We start from the raw sequence: 17593 nt of genomic DNA, 5'->3' as shown, positions 1-17593 counted from the left end.
TCACTAAACTTCTGGCCTTCAGTGAAAGATTTTTTAACCCACTACGTAAAACACCAAGCAGAAAGGATTACACAACAACAGCTGTACACGCTATTACTGCATTAAGTGTTCTCCCAATTTTTACATTTTTGGAGTGGAAGGCTAAAGAAAAAAAAACATAACACAGTCTACAGTGGGTTCTGCAGTTTGACATTTGATCAGACCACATTACTGAATCAGTATTGCGTACCTGCCTCTATAAAGGTTCATACAATGTAGATAAAAGCGGGTTTTATTTCATGTCAACAAGTTAACTCAAATACCTACCAATAGTTTATCGAAATATCCCTAAAAATCATTCTAGCAGAAACACACAGCTGAGACATATATCCTTCATGGCTGCTGCTAACGATACTGAAATGCAGCAACTCGCGTTGTTTCTGTCATTGGCTTCTGAAGTACTTCACAAAAAACCTCAAATCTCTGCAGCACAATATTAAAGATGTCCACCTATGACTGCAATGAAGGGACATGCATTCGATTTTCACTACCAGAAGGATCAGGGTAACAAATAAACATTATATTCTCTGCTTTCTTCATCACATTCTTTAACAGAAGCTTTCACCGTGCAGCAATACATTTATAATATACCACATGAAAAATAAAACTGAACACAAAGTAACTGGAAGCGATGAAAAATTGAAGTATTTTTCCCCAAGGAGTGACTTTTAACAGAATCCTGACATCTTAAGCAGAAATAAAAATAATTTATTAATTAAATTATTTTATTACAACTTAAATGTGAAAACATCTTTCTTGCTTTTATACTTCTTTTCCTCAAAATTTCTACTTCAACCTTTACGTATTTATTCTCTCCCTGTCATCATCTCGTTTTCCCCACCAAGTAGTTGAGCTTGACTTACCACACTCCTAACTTTCTCCCCTCCCTTTCCTTTTTTCCTAGCAGGAACTGAACAATAAGTAGATACCACTAAATATGTGCCAGTAATATATCATAGCTTTCCTTGATTTAGCTTTCTCAAATTTCTGTTTAGATTTTTTTAAACCTTATTAATCCTTATGGTTCTAAACCTGAACACTCATACACACGTTTAAGGAATAACATTCCCAGACATATTCTCATACAGTTCTCCCAAATAAAGAAAAACACAAAAGAGAAAACAAATAAAATGAACAAAAGAAATCCACTCTCTTTCATCTCATGACTATTCATTAGATTTTTTAATTATTTTCAGATGTAGGATGAACAGAAGTTCTATGTAAATAATTCATGAAAAGGTAACCATATGTTATAGAAGTCGTCTGCTGCATTTTGCAGTCAGTATGGTGTCCTTTCATAGCCAAAATTACGCTAGCTAGTTACAATATAAAACACAAGTTATTCTTAAATCCATATTGCTCCAAAAGTCAAATGCCAACAGTGTTACCTGATTCTACAGTATCCTTCCAAAGGATGCCTGTATTCACAGTTAACTATTCAACTTAGAACTTGACTCCTAACAAGGACAGAAAAAAACAACTGACATATAATGGATTAAAACGTAACTCATGCAATAGTATTATGAGTGCATATCCTATTATTAATTCCTATTATTCACAACTGCCCTTATGCCATAACAATCGTAAATAAATAAAAAACAACAAGCACAAAGAGAGGGGAACTGAAGTGGGGGATCTGACTTAATTTCATACCACCAGAAAGTAAGTTTGTTCTCCCTTATCCCATCCTATGCTTTTTAGGACTCCTGGAGACTAAACAATTAAAAGAATTGTTTCTGACAAAAAGAAGTACAAAGCTGTAAGCAGGCATCTGCAAATCCATTCCCAGAATTAATGAGAATTTTTGAACGCCTATGCCTAACAATAATAGATGTGAAAAAACATGGTAACTTAAAGACGTATACAAGGAAAAACAGTCTTACAACAGTGTCCATTCAAATGTGCTTACCGACTACTTATGTACATGCTGCATAAAAACAGCAGGTCTTTTTTGCAAGAGGAATAAAAGAAAATTAAGATACTTTAAAGCTCTTTTTCAGGAGGATCAAGTAAAATGGTTCTACAGAGAAGCAGACCAGAAATATGAGCAGCTGACTTCACCCTGCAGGTAGGGAATACGTACTTATTCCTCTAACACTAGTTGGTCTCGCTCCTGAATTCTCACCTGGCCCATAGATTAAGAAAGGGTCAAACAGTATAATCTATTATAAACACCATGTTCCCTGTTGCCCTCTTTGGACTTGTCTGATGTGATTAATTTGGTGTCTTCAGCAAAGTTTGCTATCTTAATCGAACCACCTGACAGAATTTCTTAGTATTTGAACATGTGGTGGAAATAAGCTGTGGTTTTATGCAATGCATCAGTCAGTCTTACAATTCCAGTACCTCACATTCACTACAGCAAAGGAACCATCTCTGGCCAGCAATCTGCGAAGCAGGTCACAGCACCGACAAAACTTGTTTAGGATGTGCACCGTTTCATTCCACTCAAGCTGCTCCTTACAGCTACGCTACAGCATGTTCCTTCTCTCATCCACCAAAACCAAAGCTCTACTACTCTTTTCACCTTTTACAATATACTACAAAACCTTTGTATCCCTTCCACTGGTTCCTTCTGCTGCACAAGCGTAGTGCAAGCAAGCGCTGCCAGCAGCCGCGTTTTTGTATTGGCAAGGGAGCCAAATTGCGTTTCTGGCACATGCGCGATAGGTTTGCCATGTCTGAAACAAGGAATACAGAAGCTCCTTGCCCTGCAAGAGGGCAATACTTCAAGGCAGTTTTTCACAAAAAACACACCTCTGATTTGGAAATGAGACAGCACTGCCTAGCACAGCACAGAGACAGCACAGCACTAGATTCAGAGATTAGCTGTCCATTTTCCTCTAATGAGGATATGACAGTTCTTAGGATACTACAAGGAACACTGACAATATAATCTGACAATCTTGCCACAGCTTTAACATCACCCTAACCATCATCTTCTCTCAATAAATCCCCTTTCCTCTGCACCAGAACATACTGGATTTTCCATAGGACCTATAACACAGCACTGTAAAGTGGCACTGTTCAACACATTGACACTTTCTTTATTCCTTCCTCTCTTCTTAGCAGCTATATTTTGAAACTATGGAAAGCAGCAGCCCAGCCCTCTAGGTCAGGCAGCAGAAAATCCAAAATACCTTCTTACTCCCTATTCTCTCTACTAATTCCAAATCAAAACCAACAATCTGCTAAAATGAGCTTTTTCTCTTCTCTTCATTGAAGGGCACAACCTTGATGGAACTAGGGGTCGGGTTTTTTTCTACATTTTCCTCCTCAGTAAGGTCTATACAAGGTCCTCAGAGTGAATTAGCCTCTGTCTCTGGAAGTGTGCATGACTATGTGAGATCTGCAGGAAATGATACCTACTAGCATCTATTCCTGACACAGCAATATTTCATTACACTCACATACATCAATGCTGCCAGATCAGGTGTAGTAAATAATGAACAGCTGTTGCTATGATCAACTTTTCTGACAAGCTCCTTCCTAAGTGTGGTCAGCAGATTCGTAAGGGCAGAACCTAATCTCAAAGGGCACTGCACGCTTCTTTCTGCTACCTGGTCCCTAAGGAACAACGCTTTTCTTGAACTTGAGGAATTCAAGTAAGGAGCCATGATATATGAAGAGATTCCTCATCAACAATGTCCTTAAAGGGGGAATAAAATCCAGCTTCACCCTCTTAAAACTATACTGACCAGATAAGGCTGACAGATAATATACTGAACACAGTTAAGTTAATCTCTTCTACTGTAAACACAGTTTCCAACGGCTTTAGAAACCACTTATATCTCAGAAAAAAAGGTTATCCCATTGTAACACTAATTGGCTACACAATAACTATTCTTACCTAGATTGAAAAGAAATTTCCCAAACTAGACCCCAGCTCCCCAGAGGATGAATGAGATCATAAAGATGACCTCCCTCTTCTTTCCAGGCTTGAATATTGAGCGCTGCTAACATAAAAATCGAGCATTTCAAACCAGTGGAATGGGCAGAGGACAAGAAACATCACATTTCTTTACTTACTGTACTTTTCCTTGTCTAATCAAAATGCGGCTATCATTTTAGGCTATCTTTGTAGAAACACCACTGAGAACACAAAGGCCGAGTAATAAAGATCCAGAAGCTTTAGTTAACTTCAGGCATGGCCACACAGGCAAAATAATGAAAAGGTGAAACATGAATTTACAGTACACCTGTACAAACACCTAACATAGATTTTTGTTTGCGGATTAAGTAGGAAAATTCCTTCCTCAAAATCGAGTAAGCTACCTCAGAGAAACATATTTTCAACTTGTAAAGAAAGCATTCCTACTGGGAATTCACACAAAAGCACTAATGAGCTGTAAAGGTACACTGTAATTTACAGCTTATTAATTTCTTCAGACAAACAAGCCCACAGGTGTTAGCCATAGTCATCATACCACCTACCTCAGGTAGTCGTCTATCAATAAACCAGAATCAGCAACTTTCAACTATTTGAATAATAAATATATTTTCCTCCCCATCTTTCTCAATCAGATCAGCTCCTTAACAAGTTTTCTTTCCATTAATTTTATGAGAAAACTAACTAGAAGATGGCAAGCAGAAAGGACAAAGACATATGATAGTTCACTGATGCAGTTCAAAAGGTTCACATAAAATGACAGTTTCACCGCTGAAGGCTGCTTCCTTTTCCGAGGTACAACTTGAGTAAAATGATATTTTTAAAGAAAAAGAAGTGTCAGTGTTCTCAGATATTCTTCGCTTGCAGTATCTATAAATCTCATTCACTGCAGAAACTTTTTTTGCAAAGAGTTTATAAACTTCGCATAATCTCATCACTACTGACATATTCATTCAAACTCCCTATTACTGAAATTATCCTCATGTCCCTCATTACACAAGAATAATCAAGATTATATGCTACTGGAAATAAAGCGTTTAGATGCAAGTAATGTGTGTATACATTTGTCTTAATTTAATAACAGCATTTTATTACAAAGAAATATACAATCAGATGAAGGTACAAAAGTTAAGAAATATTTATTAGTGTTAATTAATGCTTGAAGGTAGAATTATGCTTTTTTCAATTGGACCCATTAAAGGGGCTTTAATATAGATTTGCACAGCAAGCTGAAGATTTTCAAGTGCAGATAATGAGGCAAGCTAGTACTATTTTAACCCCTCTGGAGTATAATCAGTTGATAAGGTTTTGAAACGTTACAAGGCCTAGGACAAAAAGATTAGCTTTAGTTCCTCCAGATCAAAATTGAAACCCAATTAATTAACAATGTTACAGAAGACAGAAAAGGTTTACTGTTACTTTTACACATCTTTAATTTCATCTTCTAAGGAAAACAGGTTAAGATACTTTAATTTATCTATTGCATGAATGGCAGAAGATTGTGTTCCCTGTTTCCACATTATCTTCTAAACTAATTGTTTAAATTCAAAAATTTTAACGCATTCTTCCAAAAGCCTCAGCTTATTTTAAAAATAAATTAAGAAAAGCACCAGTGGTCTATTTGAGACATACACAAATATTATAAATTAAATACACCAGGTGGGAACATTTCCAAAGGAAAGGGAAATGAAAAAAGGTATCTGTAGCAGTCAGCCTTCAGAAGAAGAATAATTAAAATTCTAGGATAGTGAGTTGTCCATTTAAAGGCAGCAGTTAGAAATTCTTTTCCTTGAAACACGCAGAGAAATTATGTATATATGGCAAGGATACATCACTATTGAGAAAAGTGCTTTGAGCCACTGTGTAAAACAAAAGTGACAGCAATAAGATCAGTACAGCAATCTAGACACCAACCTTAAAGGAGTAAGATTTTTACCACACAGCATTTAGAAGAAATATGTATATGTCAGATGAGGCACAGCTGTGACTATCAAGACCAAAAGTTACTAATCAACTAATTACAAAGATAGGAATTTAAAAAAAAAAAACAAAGGGAAAAATACAATGAAACACTCCAATATAATATATTTTGCACTGAATTTCTGTGCAATAATAGATGGAAAAAATCTTACAGGCTTTAATAAATACCATATTTATTTGAAGGGTACATTCTGAATTGCTCCACATGATTTCCTATTTAAAAAGTTTAACAAAATATGCAGTTATGCAGCAAACTCATGGCAAGAAAAAATGTCTTATACACTTATGTAAAACCATTGTAATTTAGAGAACAGACTGAAGTCATACCAAAGTACATAAAAGTTCAATGCATGTACTCTGTTCCAGAGATATTAGATAGCAGAAGTTTTGCAAACCTACGACTTAACACTGATTTTTACTCTCAAAGCCACAGATCCCGTTCTCATGAACATTTGCGCACTTTTTTCCCCCATTTAGGATATACAAAAGTGAATAAAGACCATATTACTTCTCAGTTCTAAGTTTCTAAATTAATTATTTTAGGTGATTTTAAGTAATGTACATTAAAATGGAAACCCTTCAAACAGTTGCAATCTCTCATTACAAATAAAGCTAATTTAGCTCTCAGTACTAAATAACTATATGCATCTCACCTAGGGTGAGGAGAAGTATGGTTTCTTGTTTACAGCAATTTTAAAAGGGCTCTTAAGCACGTCAAGATAAAGTCTAAGCAGAATACAAGAGGAGAAAGATTATCTCGTGTTCTCCTTCTTGAGTTCTGTTGTTTCTGGCAGCAATATCTGTTTACATACATGTCAAAGTATGAGATACATCATTTATTTGCCTTTTTTTCCTTACTCAGCATGGATGCATACAATCAGCTGTTTGGTGGCTACCCAGAAATTCCTAGTAAATAAATACCCTATGACAAATTATATTGTTGCAACTGATACCTCTGTATGATGTGTGAAGCAGAAGGGAAAAACAACAAAAGAGACGACTGGGTAATCTCACCTTTCTAGATGTAAGAGACTGGTAGGCTGCAATACACAGCCTTGAATTCTTGCTGTCTATACTTCACAGAAGAGAACATTCATTGTCATTACTGTCAAAACTCAGTTTAACAAGCAACCTATTCACATGTTAATTACACATATAATATATTTTTCTCCTTAGATCAACAAAAAGAGAACAAATCCAGAAAAACATAATAAATGAGAATGTTCCTTACTACATTGTTCTCTATGCCAGCTCCAGTCTTTGATTACCAAACCACCAAAACCAAGTTACAAACTCAGAAAATGATTCCCCACTTATTTCAATCCTGTGGCATCCCAGCCAATGAATGAGGCAAGAAGGTCAGAGTGACACCACCTTCATATACAGCTTTTATATGCAGGACTGGCCGTTGACACCATCTGCTGCCCTTCACACTCACCCCACCTCCCCCCCCAATCAATGATACTCTAATGGAAGCTATTTGAAAGGGCTGTATTACAACATGCATTAAAGTTGTGACGATCACCAAAAAAGCAGCTTCTGTCCCCCTCATCCGTTAATTCCTCCCATTTTGTTGCCAAGTGTTCGCTCCTTTCCAGGCTGCCACTTTTCCTTGGTTCTAGTTAAATTTTCAGCCTTCCAGCCTACCACTTCCAGATGGTAACTGTATCACACTACCAATTTCAGATTTCTGATCAATTTCAATTTCAGCTTCTGAAATTGATCTGACACCACAGAGAGCAATCTCATGGAGATGCACACTACAAGTTCAGAAGCTGTCACAGCAGGCAGCCCTTCTTAAAGGCACATTACTGCACACCAATTCTTATAAACTTCTTACACAGGCATTTTCTCTTTCAGCTAAGGATAGGTAGGGTAGAAATGCAAGAATAATCACGCATTGCTGGTTTATAAAAATTGATGTGCATGCATGCACCAGACACATTACAAATCACATCTACAGCCATGAGGACATGACAACACACAAAAACTCCAACCACTCCTGTAATACAAAATAAAAGGATGAATAACCTCATTTCAGTGGCTTCTCATCAGGCAGCATGCGTATAAGGTTTATTTTGCACAAACCCAAAGTAGGTAAGCTCTGGAGACCTGAGATTACACCACAGACTACACAACTTACCTCGATTCAAGCATGATGGCCCTAGTAAAGGCCACCAGAAATGTGAGGAAATTCACTAATGACGCCCTCAGCAAGTTTGCTGATGACACAAAACTGGAAGGAGCAGCTGACTCACCAGAAGGTTGTGCTGCTGTTCATCAGCTGGACAGGCTGGAGAAATGGGCTGAAAGGAACCTCATGAAATTCAACAATAGGAAATGAAAATCCTGCACCCCAGGAGGAACAACCCCATGCGACCTTAAATGCTCGGGTCCATGCACCAATATATGCTCGGGGCTGTCCAGCTGGAAAGCAGCTTGGCAGAAAAGGAGCTGGGGGTCCTGGCAGAACAGGTTGACCATAAGCCAGCAAAGTATCACTGTGACAAAGATGGCAAATGGTATCCTGTGCTGCATTAGGCAAAGTATTGCCATAAGGTTGAGGGAGGAGATTCTTCCTCTCTACTCAGCACTAGTGAGGCCACACCTGAAGTCCTATGTCCAGTTCTGTGCATTAAAATCCAAGTTTAGGTTAGTCCCTTAGGCAAAATAAGGCAATGAGTTGATAAAGCTTTTCAGAAAAAATTTCATCAAAAAGCATGTGTTTAATTGATACTTCATCAGAAGTCTATCATTTCTGAATCATCTGCAACTTCCACTTTAAGACACAACATCAAATTATTATCACATCTTAGGAAATATAAATTTGGTGTCAATGATAGAAACTTTCTTAACCGCTCTATTTAAATATGATACGAACCTGTTCTAGGATTTCTATTTTGCTGTCTTTGGCTTGCAAAATCTCTAAAACCCTTCTGTCCTTGACTTCAGCTTTCTGCTTTTCTCTGGAAACAAACAAAAAAAAATAGACACTTTATTAGTCATAATTTGCAGTTAATCATTTGAATTTTTCATGTCCTGATAATGAATGTCATTTTAAAGCATAGAAAATTAAATTATCTGAAGCTGACAGGCCTTGCAGAATTAATCAGGGAGCATATGGCAAGTGACAGCAAATTACATCTGTAAACAGCTAACACAACTTTGTTCAAAAAGAAACAGAAGCAAGAGGTCTTAAAATACATGTTTAAGCAGCTGAAATTATCTGTCTCATTCTTTCCCAAATGCAGAAAGTGTATTTGTCCATAGACTGAGCAAAACACTTTTTTTCCTGCTTGGCAATATAAAGCCACTAAGCTGCTGGGTTTGTGAAAGCCTTTTCTCAGCTATATGGTATTCCTGTGTCTGAAACAACAGTTTTGAACATCATGGATAACTATTTTACTATCTTTCACACGGATAGTGAAAGGTACACCTGTACCTTTAACCAGGGGGAAAAAATGATAGCTCAGAAGCTTTGGTAACGGGGACAAGCAGAACCTCTCTATGTGGTTATGAAGTGCAGGGTTATAACCATCTCTGCAACACTTCACAGAAAACCTAATGATGCGTCATTAACACTTTGTTTAACAAACCACCTCATCTCATTGCTATCCTATTTCTTGACTGAGTTTTAAATGTTGATGTCCTTACAGGCTTCCAGTTTAGGCAGAGAGAAAACAAATGTGATAGTAAGGATACACATTCCTTAGCACCAGACAGAGTTCCTATCATATATATCTGCAATAAAAGGTCTGACATACATTCCCTAAAAATGGACAAATACTTCAGGCATCCCCAGCACCACAGGTGACAGAGAAGCAGAAACTCATTCAGGTTATCCCTGCTTTCACAATACAGTAAACTTCCATATTGGCTGGATATAAGCCACCCTTAGAAGCCAGAGAACCTTACTTGCACAACTTTTGCTCTACCAAAATGCAAATGTTTCAGAGGTAGAAAGGAATGGAAGAGTGGTACCCATGAGTCTGTAAATTGGATTGGAAGTGGATGAGAACAGCCAACTGTGAACAAAAGGCTTCATCTGCATTTTGTAACAGAGATCAATAAGTATAGTAGATATATGGACAATTATTTTTCTCCACTACTATGCATTACTGCATATTCTACTGTTATCAGTGATTTTAAAGGCTAAATTATACTGTCCCCACAGGCCACCCAATATCATGGGTTTTTTGAATAAATTTCTATGACTGCTAAAATATCTAGTCTTATCCTGAGTAAACAAAGAATTGAATAAAAATGGTATGGAATTTGAAGCAAGACTTTTGGAAAGCGAGGTCTCAAGGCATAATAACTGCAAGTAGCACCGTCCTACTGCAAATACAGCAGCACTGATGTGCTATTCACTGGAAGAAAACTAAGATAAACCTAGCTGAAAATACATGTATTTAAATTACATTTATCTAGGAGAAACAAAAGTATATGGGATCTCAAGCACTTGTATGGCATTAAAAAAATCTACTTCCATGAAGAAAATAATTCAGGAGCTGTAATGAGCAGAGAAAAGTGAAACCATGAATATTCAACAAGTATTCCAAAAGGCATTTCACGTCTGAAAGGTATTTAACATTTTAACTGAGACAGAAATTTAACAGAAAAATGCACATCAGATCCTGACCTCAAAGCATCTGATCACCAGTAATCAGAAGCATCAAGGAATTGTCATGATAGGTTGCTTGGAAGGCATGAGGAGTGAAATACATAGTACAGCCAGTTTTTCATAGTTTCCTTTTGAACATCTGCTAAAACTGAACTAAGTAGAGACTGCAATTACAGATCCATGCAAATATTAAGTTATGTGATGTATTCCAAAGATTAGACCCTGATGTCCTTTTGACAAAAACCTAAGGACAAAAAGGGAGCACAAGAGAGAAAAAAACAAACAGGTTTCATAACTCATGACTGTTAATGAAATTGTCCCAACCTGCTTATAATTCATAAGTAGTTTACAGAAATCACATTCTCAGTCAGGTTTTAAAAAACGATAAAAGACTTTCTGATAAGCTTGTAAGACTTTGCACTAAAACATATTGGATGTCCAACTTTAAAAATTAGGAATTAGTAAGGAAAAAAAAATATTTGTGAATACTTTATTTGTATAATACTTACCACAGAAGTTTATGCATGTTCCTGAAATAGGCATACTGTTCAAGATAGGTACTGTACATTATTGCACAACTTAAATGAACCAAAAACCAAATATAAAAATACCAATGCTTCTTCGTAATTAATTACTTTGCTGTGGGCTCCTTAATGGCTGTCAACAATTACCTTTGTAATCAAAGATACACAATCCAAATATTATGTGAAGAAGGCATCTCTCTCCCATAAGCATGTCACACTATAATCTACCTATGGAAGTGATGGACCTATATTGGTCTATGTCTAAACTGTAAGCATTACAGCACTCCAAGTTTCCTCTGGTCTTAATTATAGCTAGACAACTTAAGAATTTAAGATTAGACACACACATAACTGCTTAATACAAAATTTTAAGAGCTTCAGAAGACAAAAAGCAAAGCAGGACTTTACTAAAAAGTACTTAGAAGAGTAACGTGTAGACCGAGTTCAATCTCCATCAATCAATCATACAATAAAATACACACATACATAAGCCCCACGAACAACTGAACAGCACTACCTCCAGCCCTCAAAAGTATCCTGATCATAACCACTGACTTACATGTCCTATCCATTCTTTGTTCCCACAGTGATGTATTTCCCTCTCCATTTTAATCCAGCTTTTTTAAATTTATATTTCTACTTAAATTAAACCATTCTACATGGCATTCCTCAGGTGTCAGTGCTGGAACCGGTGCTGTTCAACATCTTTGTTGGCAATGTGGACAGTGGGATTGAGTGCACCCTCAGCAAGTTTGCCAACACAAAGCTGTGTGGCACAGTCAACACGCTGGAGGGATGCCATCCAGAGGGACCTGGACAGGCTTGAGCAGTAGGCTCATGTGAACCTCATGAAGCTCAACAAGGACAAATGCAATGTCCAGAACGTGGGTCAGGGCACCCCCAAATACAGGCTGGGCAGAGAATGGATTGAGAGCAGCCCTGCTGAGAAGGACCTGGGGGTGTTGGCTGCCGAGCTCAACATTAGCTGGCAAAGTGCCCTCACAGCCCAGAAAGCAAACAGCATCCTGGACTGCACCTAAAGAAGCATGGCCAGCAGGTCAAGGGAGGTGATTCTGCCCCTCTGCTCCACTCTCATGAGACCCCACCTGGAGTACTGTGTTCAGCTCTGGAGTCTTCAGCACAGTAAGGACGTGGATCCCTTGGAGTGAGTCCAGAGGAGGGCCATGAAGATGATCCTCTGAGGGGTGGAGCATCTATCCTATGAGGACAAGCTGAGAGAGTTGGGGCTGTTCAGCCTGGAGAAGAGAAGGCTCCAGGGAGACCTTATAGCAGCCTTTCAGTACCTAAAGGGGGCCTACATGAAGGATGGGGAGGGACTCTTTGTTATGGAGTATAGTGATAGGACAAGGGGTAGTGGCTTCAAAATGAATGAAGGTAGATTTAGATTGCATATCATGAAGAAATTTTCCACTATAAGGGTGGTGAGACACTGGCACAGGTTGCCCAGAGAAGCTGTGGAGGCCCCATCCCTGGAAGTGTTCAAGGCCAGGCTGGATGGGGCTTTGAGCAACCTGTTCTAATGGGAGGTGTCCCTGCCCGTGGCAGGGGGGTTGGAACTGGATGATCTTTGAGGTCCCTTCGAACGTAAACCATTCTATGATTCTGTATCTACCAACCACAATATGTCCTTATCTTCCCAACTCCTCTAACCACCATCTCCTCTAAAAAGTCAGCCTTTTTTAAAATGAGGCCCAATTAAACACACATACTGAAAAATGAACTAGCATCTTAATTCAGCTATGCAATCATCACTTAAATATTTATTAAACTTGTTTTCTAATGGATTAATTGATCTGAAAACCTGATGGGTCAGGTAGATTTCCCAAAGCAAGGCTCAAAAGAACTCTACAATTGTGGGGTTTTGGTTTGGTGGGGGTTATAAAGTGGAAAAAAAAATATAAAATAAATATATATATAAAAATTCTATAAAGTGATATAAAGTGAAAGTGAATAAACCAGCCAAGAACCAAGTAAAAGAACAAACTGCTCTAGAGAACTGAAAAACAGCATGCACGGCTAACTCTGGTGTATTATTGGTAGTCAAGAATTTATGGAGCCCTGTGACTTTTTATAAAGGACAAGAATGCACAAAATAGGTTGAATAATAAAGTCTGAGATAGGAGATAAAGAACAGATATGTGTTAAACAAAAAATGTGCCTGTAACACTGGCACACACTAGCCAATGATTCAAATTTCTAGTTTCTAGTTAAATGCAGTATTTTCCCTGTTTACCTGATGCTTGGTCAAAAAGTTCTTCGAACAAAGCTGTCAAGGAATGGAGATTATAAATACAGATCTATTGTCATCATAATGAGTAGTAAAAGCCTAAAGTAAATTCAAGTTTTTTTGGCTTTCTGAGGTTTTCTTTCAGACTGTCTGGGTAGGACAAGCTGTAGTAATGCCGCCCAAAATAGTTTCACCAGTTACCACCCACAGCTAAAGAAAAAATCCTAATGATCAGAATTTAAGCACACAATGGACGTTGTCAGAGGCCTAAAGCATACATTGAAAACTCATATGGAATTTTATCAGCAGCTTCTCTTGGTGGCATAGAACAGCTTCCAATCCTCGTTACAGGACAGCTCCCCACAGCCACTCAAGGTAATATGATTGACTCGAACTTACATATCATATTTGGATCTGCTGTTGCACCTTGAAATGAGACTTGATAAGCACTGCAGCAATCACCTCCTCTTTTTTGGAGGAGTAACAAATATTAAGAAAAGTCTTCAGCCGACTTTATTAACTGAGCTGTTATGTATTTACAATATATTTTAAAAAGTCCACTGGAATATGGGGGGGGGGGGGGGGGAAATCAGGCACTGTCAAGAAGCTGATGATGATCAATGACTGAGACAAACTCCTGTTTAGCTAATTAGAATCACTGATGAGCAATAATGATGTGAGCTAAGAATATTTACAGACTTCTTTAGGATGAAAAATGGAGTGAAGAGAGGCTGTCAATTTGTACAAGTTTTAAGCTCCAATCAGTTTTCCCATGAGTACTACCTATTTTAAATGTTTAACACAGATGTATTTAGCTACTAAGATTATCGAGATTTATCTTCCCACAAAAATGAAGAAATTGAGAAAGCAGCTTAACACTTCTTCTCTTATGATTTTTTTTTTTCCTGTGTTATGCTATACTCTACACAACAGGGCAGGCAATATTTTTGAGGTTTGGCACATTTTTAATGGTTTGTCAAAAATGAAACATTAGACTATGAGGAAACATTTAACGATGAATGAGGTATGAAAACAGAATACACGCTACAAAAACCTTATGATTTTAAAAAACAGAAGTTTGTTGTTGACGTTTATAAAAAACTATGCTTTCTAAAATCTTCAGCAAAAGCAGTATGGGAAAAGAGGCATCTTATGTCTTATCACAGGTCTGAATCAGTCAAGCAATTAATCATTTGTCAAGAAAAACTAATTCAGAGTTGTATATAATTATATCATTTTTACATCAATTAAATGAAAATAATTTCAAGTAATAAATTGAATTTGCTGTTAACATGTTTCATGGAATATGTCCTTTCAGTTTTACAAACAGCAGGATTTAAAAAAAAACCATACATATACAAATTTAGCCTTAAATAGCTAAGAAAGTTAAGGCTACACTGAAACTTTGGGCTGTGAACAAAGGCTGTATTTTAACAGTATACCTATGTAACTAAAAATAAACTGCTTCTAGAAATATTGTTACCTTTGAAAGATACTTCTTTGAATCTAAAGGGATGCAGAACTAGAAAGGCTACAAAATATCAGCTTGTGTGATGCAGCATTTAATGTCATAATCTCCGCAGGTCTTCCAACTATTTTACAGACTTACACAAATGCAAACAATTCAATGTTAGTATTAAATAGAAAATAGATAATGAATCACCCGTGCGTAAAGTGAAGTTGTAGAGCACAGATTGTCAGTTACTGTAAATATGGCACCAATATTGTAATTTACTGTGTACAGCCCCATCGCTGTGGTTGCACAGTCAGTGGTTAGCAGAAACAGAGCCTATGCCTTAATCTTCCAACCAGAAATCTTACTGTGTTTCCATGTACCTATTAAGAAGATATAAAAAAAAATAGAGCAAAACAGTTTTCATTTAACAGAGTGTTTATTTTCACCTCAGATTCTAGAAGATCATTATACTTCATGATGAATTATAATTGATGCACATTAGAAGTTTTTTTTCTTTTAATTCTTACAAATAGCACTTTTAAACGATTTAGACAGCATGGAGCAAAAAAGTATTTAAATTGATACCACACATTTTGCACTTTTCTAAGACAGCAGTTATTCTGTATAGCAAAATTGCATACACCTATTTTTGTTTCTTTACAAAAATAATTTAAGCTGTAATTAAAGAACAATTGTAAAATGAAATTGTTTCCTTGGTAAATTATTTATACAGCCAGTTCTATGTTCCATGTTACGTATCAAAATGGAAAAGCATCATTACAGAAATTTAATTTTTCCTGCGTGTCTAACTTGACTGATTTAATTAATTAGATGATTTATTAAGGCCTCTTATTTTAAGCAATGTACATAAAATACAAAAGATTTTAATACTAGAGTAGTAAAGAAAATAATGACATTTTTACCCTAATAATTTTGCAAACATTTTTCATCTAAAATACGCAAGTCTCTTACAGTGTTCAAAATATCAGCACTTCAGAACAGACTGCTTTAACATCTGCACATCACCAGGGTTTCCCCCAAGGATTTTTAAATGATGCCTGCCTGTGCTGAATAAAGTGCTAACTTGCACCTTGCATTTCAAACTGTGTCCTGAGCAGCCATCCAGTTGGTACAACACCAGCTGAATTCCCAGAGGCCACGGTTCAATCAGGCTTGACTGCAATTATCATGTCAATATTTTGTGCTCCGATATGCAGATATGCACACATGCAAGCTGCATAATACCTTCTTCTCCATGGAATGTTGACTTATGTTCAATGTTCTGAGAATTTTTAATGAAACAGGATATTAAACTTTCATCAACTGTAGAAAATCACAATTATTTGACCTTACATAGAAAGGTTGTACTCTTACGCTCTATTATTCCGTCCACTTTATTGAGTGATAATAACTAGGGAGTCCACTTTATTTTTAAACTCGGAGTGACAAAATGGTAATGGCCTTAAAAATGTGTTAGACCTTGTTTACTTCCTCATTCTCCTGTCATTCTGTTTCCTGTTAATTTGCACAAGAGTAAAATGGTAAGTGGTTTAAGAAAGTTTCTGCAAGCTATTTATCATCACTTCAAAAGATGCAAGATACAGTTTTTTTTAATTATTTCTCAATTAACATCAGCAGTCTATATTGCTCATTCATACAGCACATTCACTTATCCTTTTACATAAGAAGTACTTGTCATTTTTAGTATATGTGCATATCATCAGTCACTGAGGATTCTATGTCAAACTGTTTAATGTTTCTTCCACAATTTGCTATTCACAGGATGCAGCAAACCACAGCATAAGCTCCTGTGATTGCCTTTCCAAAAATTCTACAGTTATTTCTGGTCACTTGCTCTTCATCCATATTTTCATCCCTTTGTACACCCTTAGACAGATGTAACTCCCCAGGAAGAACAACAAAACTCTTAATCCGGGACACCAAGGTTCATGTTGCCACTGTTTCTTTGAATGGCCTGAAACAATATATCCATTCTTGCTCTTTGTTAAGATACAAATAAGATAAGCAAGTTACAGCACACTTGGAATTTAGGCGAGGAAAAATATTTATGTAAAGCAAGCTTGCCAAATGTAACTATCTGCAAGGGCATCATCTAATGTAATCCAATCCCCACTTACACCTACCAAGTCTTGTATCACTGCCACAACTTAATCATTAATGGATCTTGCTACATCTTCCTTCCAGAAAAAAGCAAAGGAGTCAGCACGAAGCCCAAGAGGAAAATTAGAGTCAGTTGACCTGTCAACATTTCATGTATTATAAGAGAAAATTCTTAAAGGAGAGCTCTCAAAGTTTACAAAAATATTTCAAAACCTTTGATACTCACATCCGAACCCCAACTCTATTTGAGATTACACATGCATTTACCTGTAAAAGATACTTTCTAGCACTTTTTATTTTCAACTCATCAAAAAAAAAAGAAAAAAAGAATGTTTCAAAAGGCAGTGAACTAGAAATAGCATGCTCTTTACATAATACTGAGATCAATAGTATTTAAAGTAGCTGGAAAGTATACTAACATGAGTAGTACTTTTACAATGGCTTGTTTCAAAATACCTGGAGGCTTTTACATATCCCAAAGGCATTTCTCATTTGCACAGTAAAGATAATTTTTTGTTTATATCTGAATATTAAAATGGCAATATAGTTACAGTTATCCAGCAAGAACTGCAAAGACTGCTGAAAAGTAAAATATCATTGGTGTATTACAGGAATCAACAGCACAGCCATAAAAAGGTACCAGCTACATTTTTACAATTTTAGGGCAGGCGAACTTCTATTTTGGGACCATGAAAGCACTTCAGAATAGCAG

General features: G+C 36.8%; 1 protein-coding gene across 3 annotated transcripts in view; it reads right to left on the bottom strand.

The window, feature by feature from the left end:
* CNTLN (centlein) overlaps positions 1-17593 on the bottom strand; it is a 196365-nt gene that overhangs the window by 157545 nt on the left and 21227 nt on the right. For all 3 annotated transcript variants that reach the window (XM_074570561.1, XM_074570562.1, XM_074570563.1), the window contains one exon: positions 8790-8874. In XM_074570561.1, coding sequence (XP_074426662.1) covers positions 8790-8874 — 85 coding nt within the window. The remainder of the gene's footprint in view (positions 1-8789; positions 8875-17593) is intronic.

The sequence above is a fragment of the Larus michahellis genome, chromosome Z (assembly GCF_964199755.1).
Source record: "Larus michahellis chromosome Z, bLarMic1.1, whole genome shotgun sequence".
Taxonomy (NCBI): domain Eukaryota; kingdom Metazoa; phylum Chordata; class Aves; order Charadriiformes; family Laridae; genus Larus; species Larus michahellis.
This window is presented reverse-complemented; position numbering and strand designations above follow the sequence as displayed.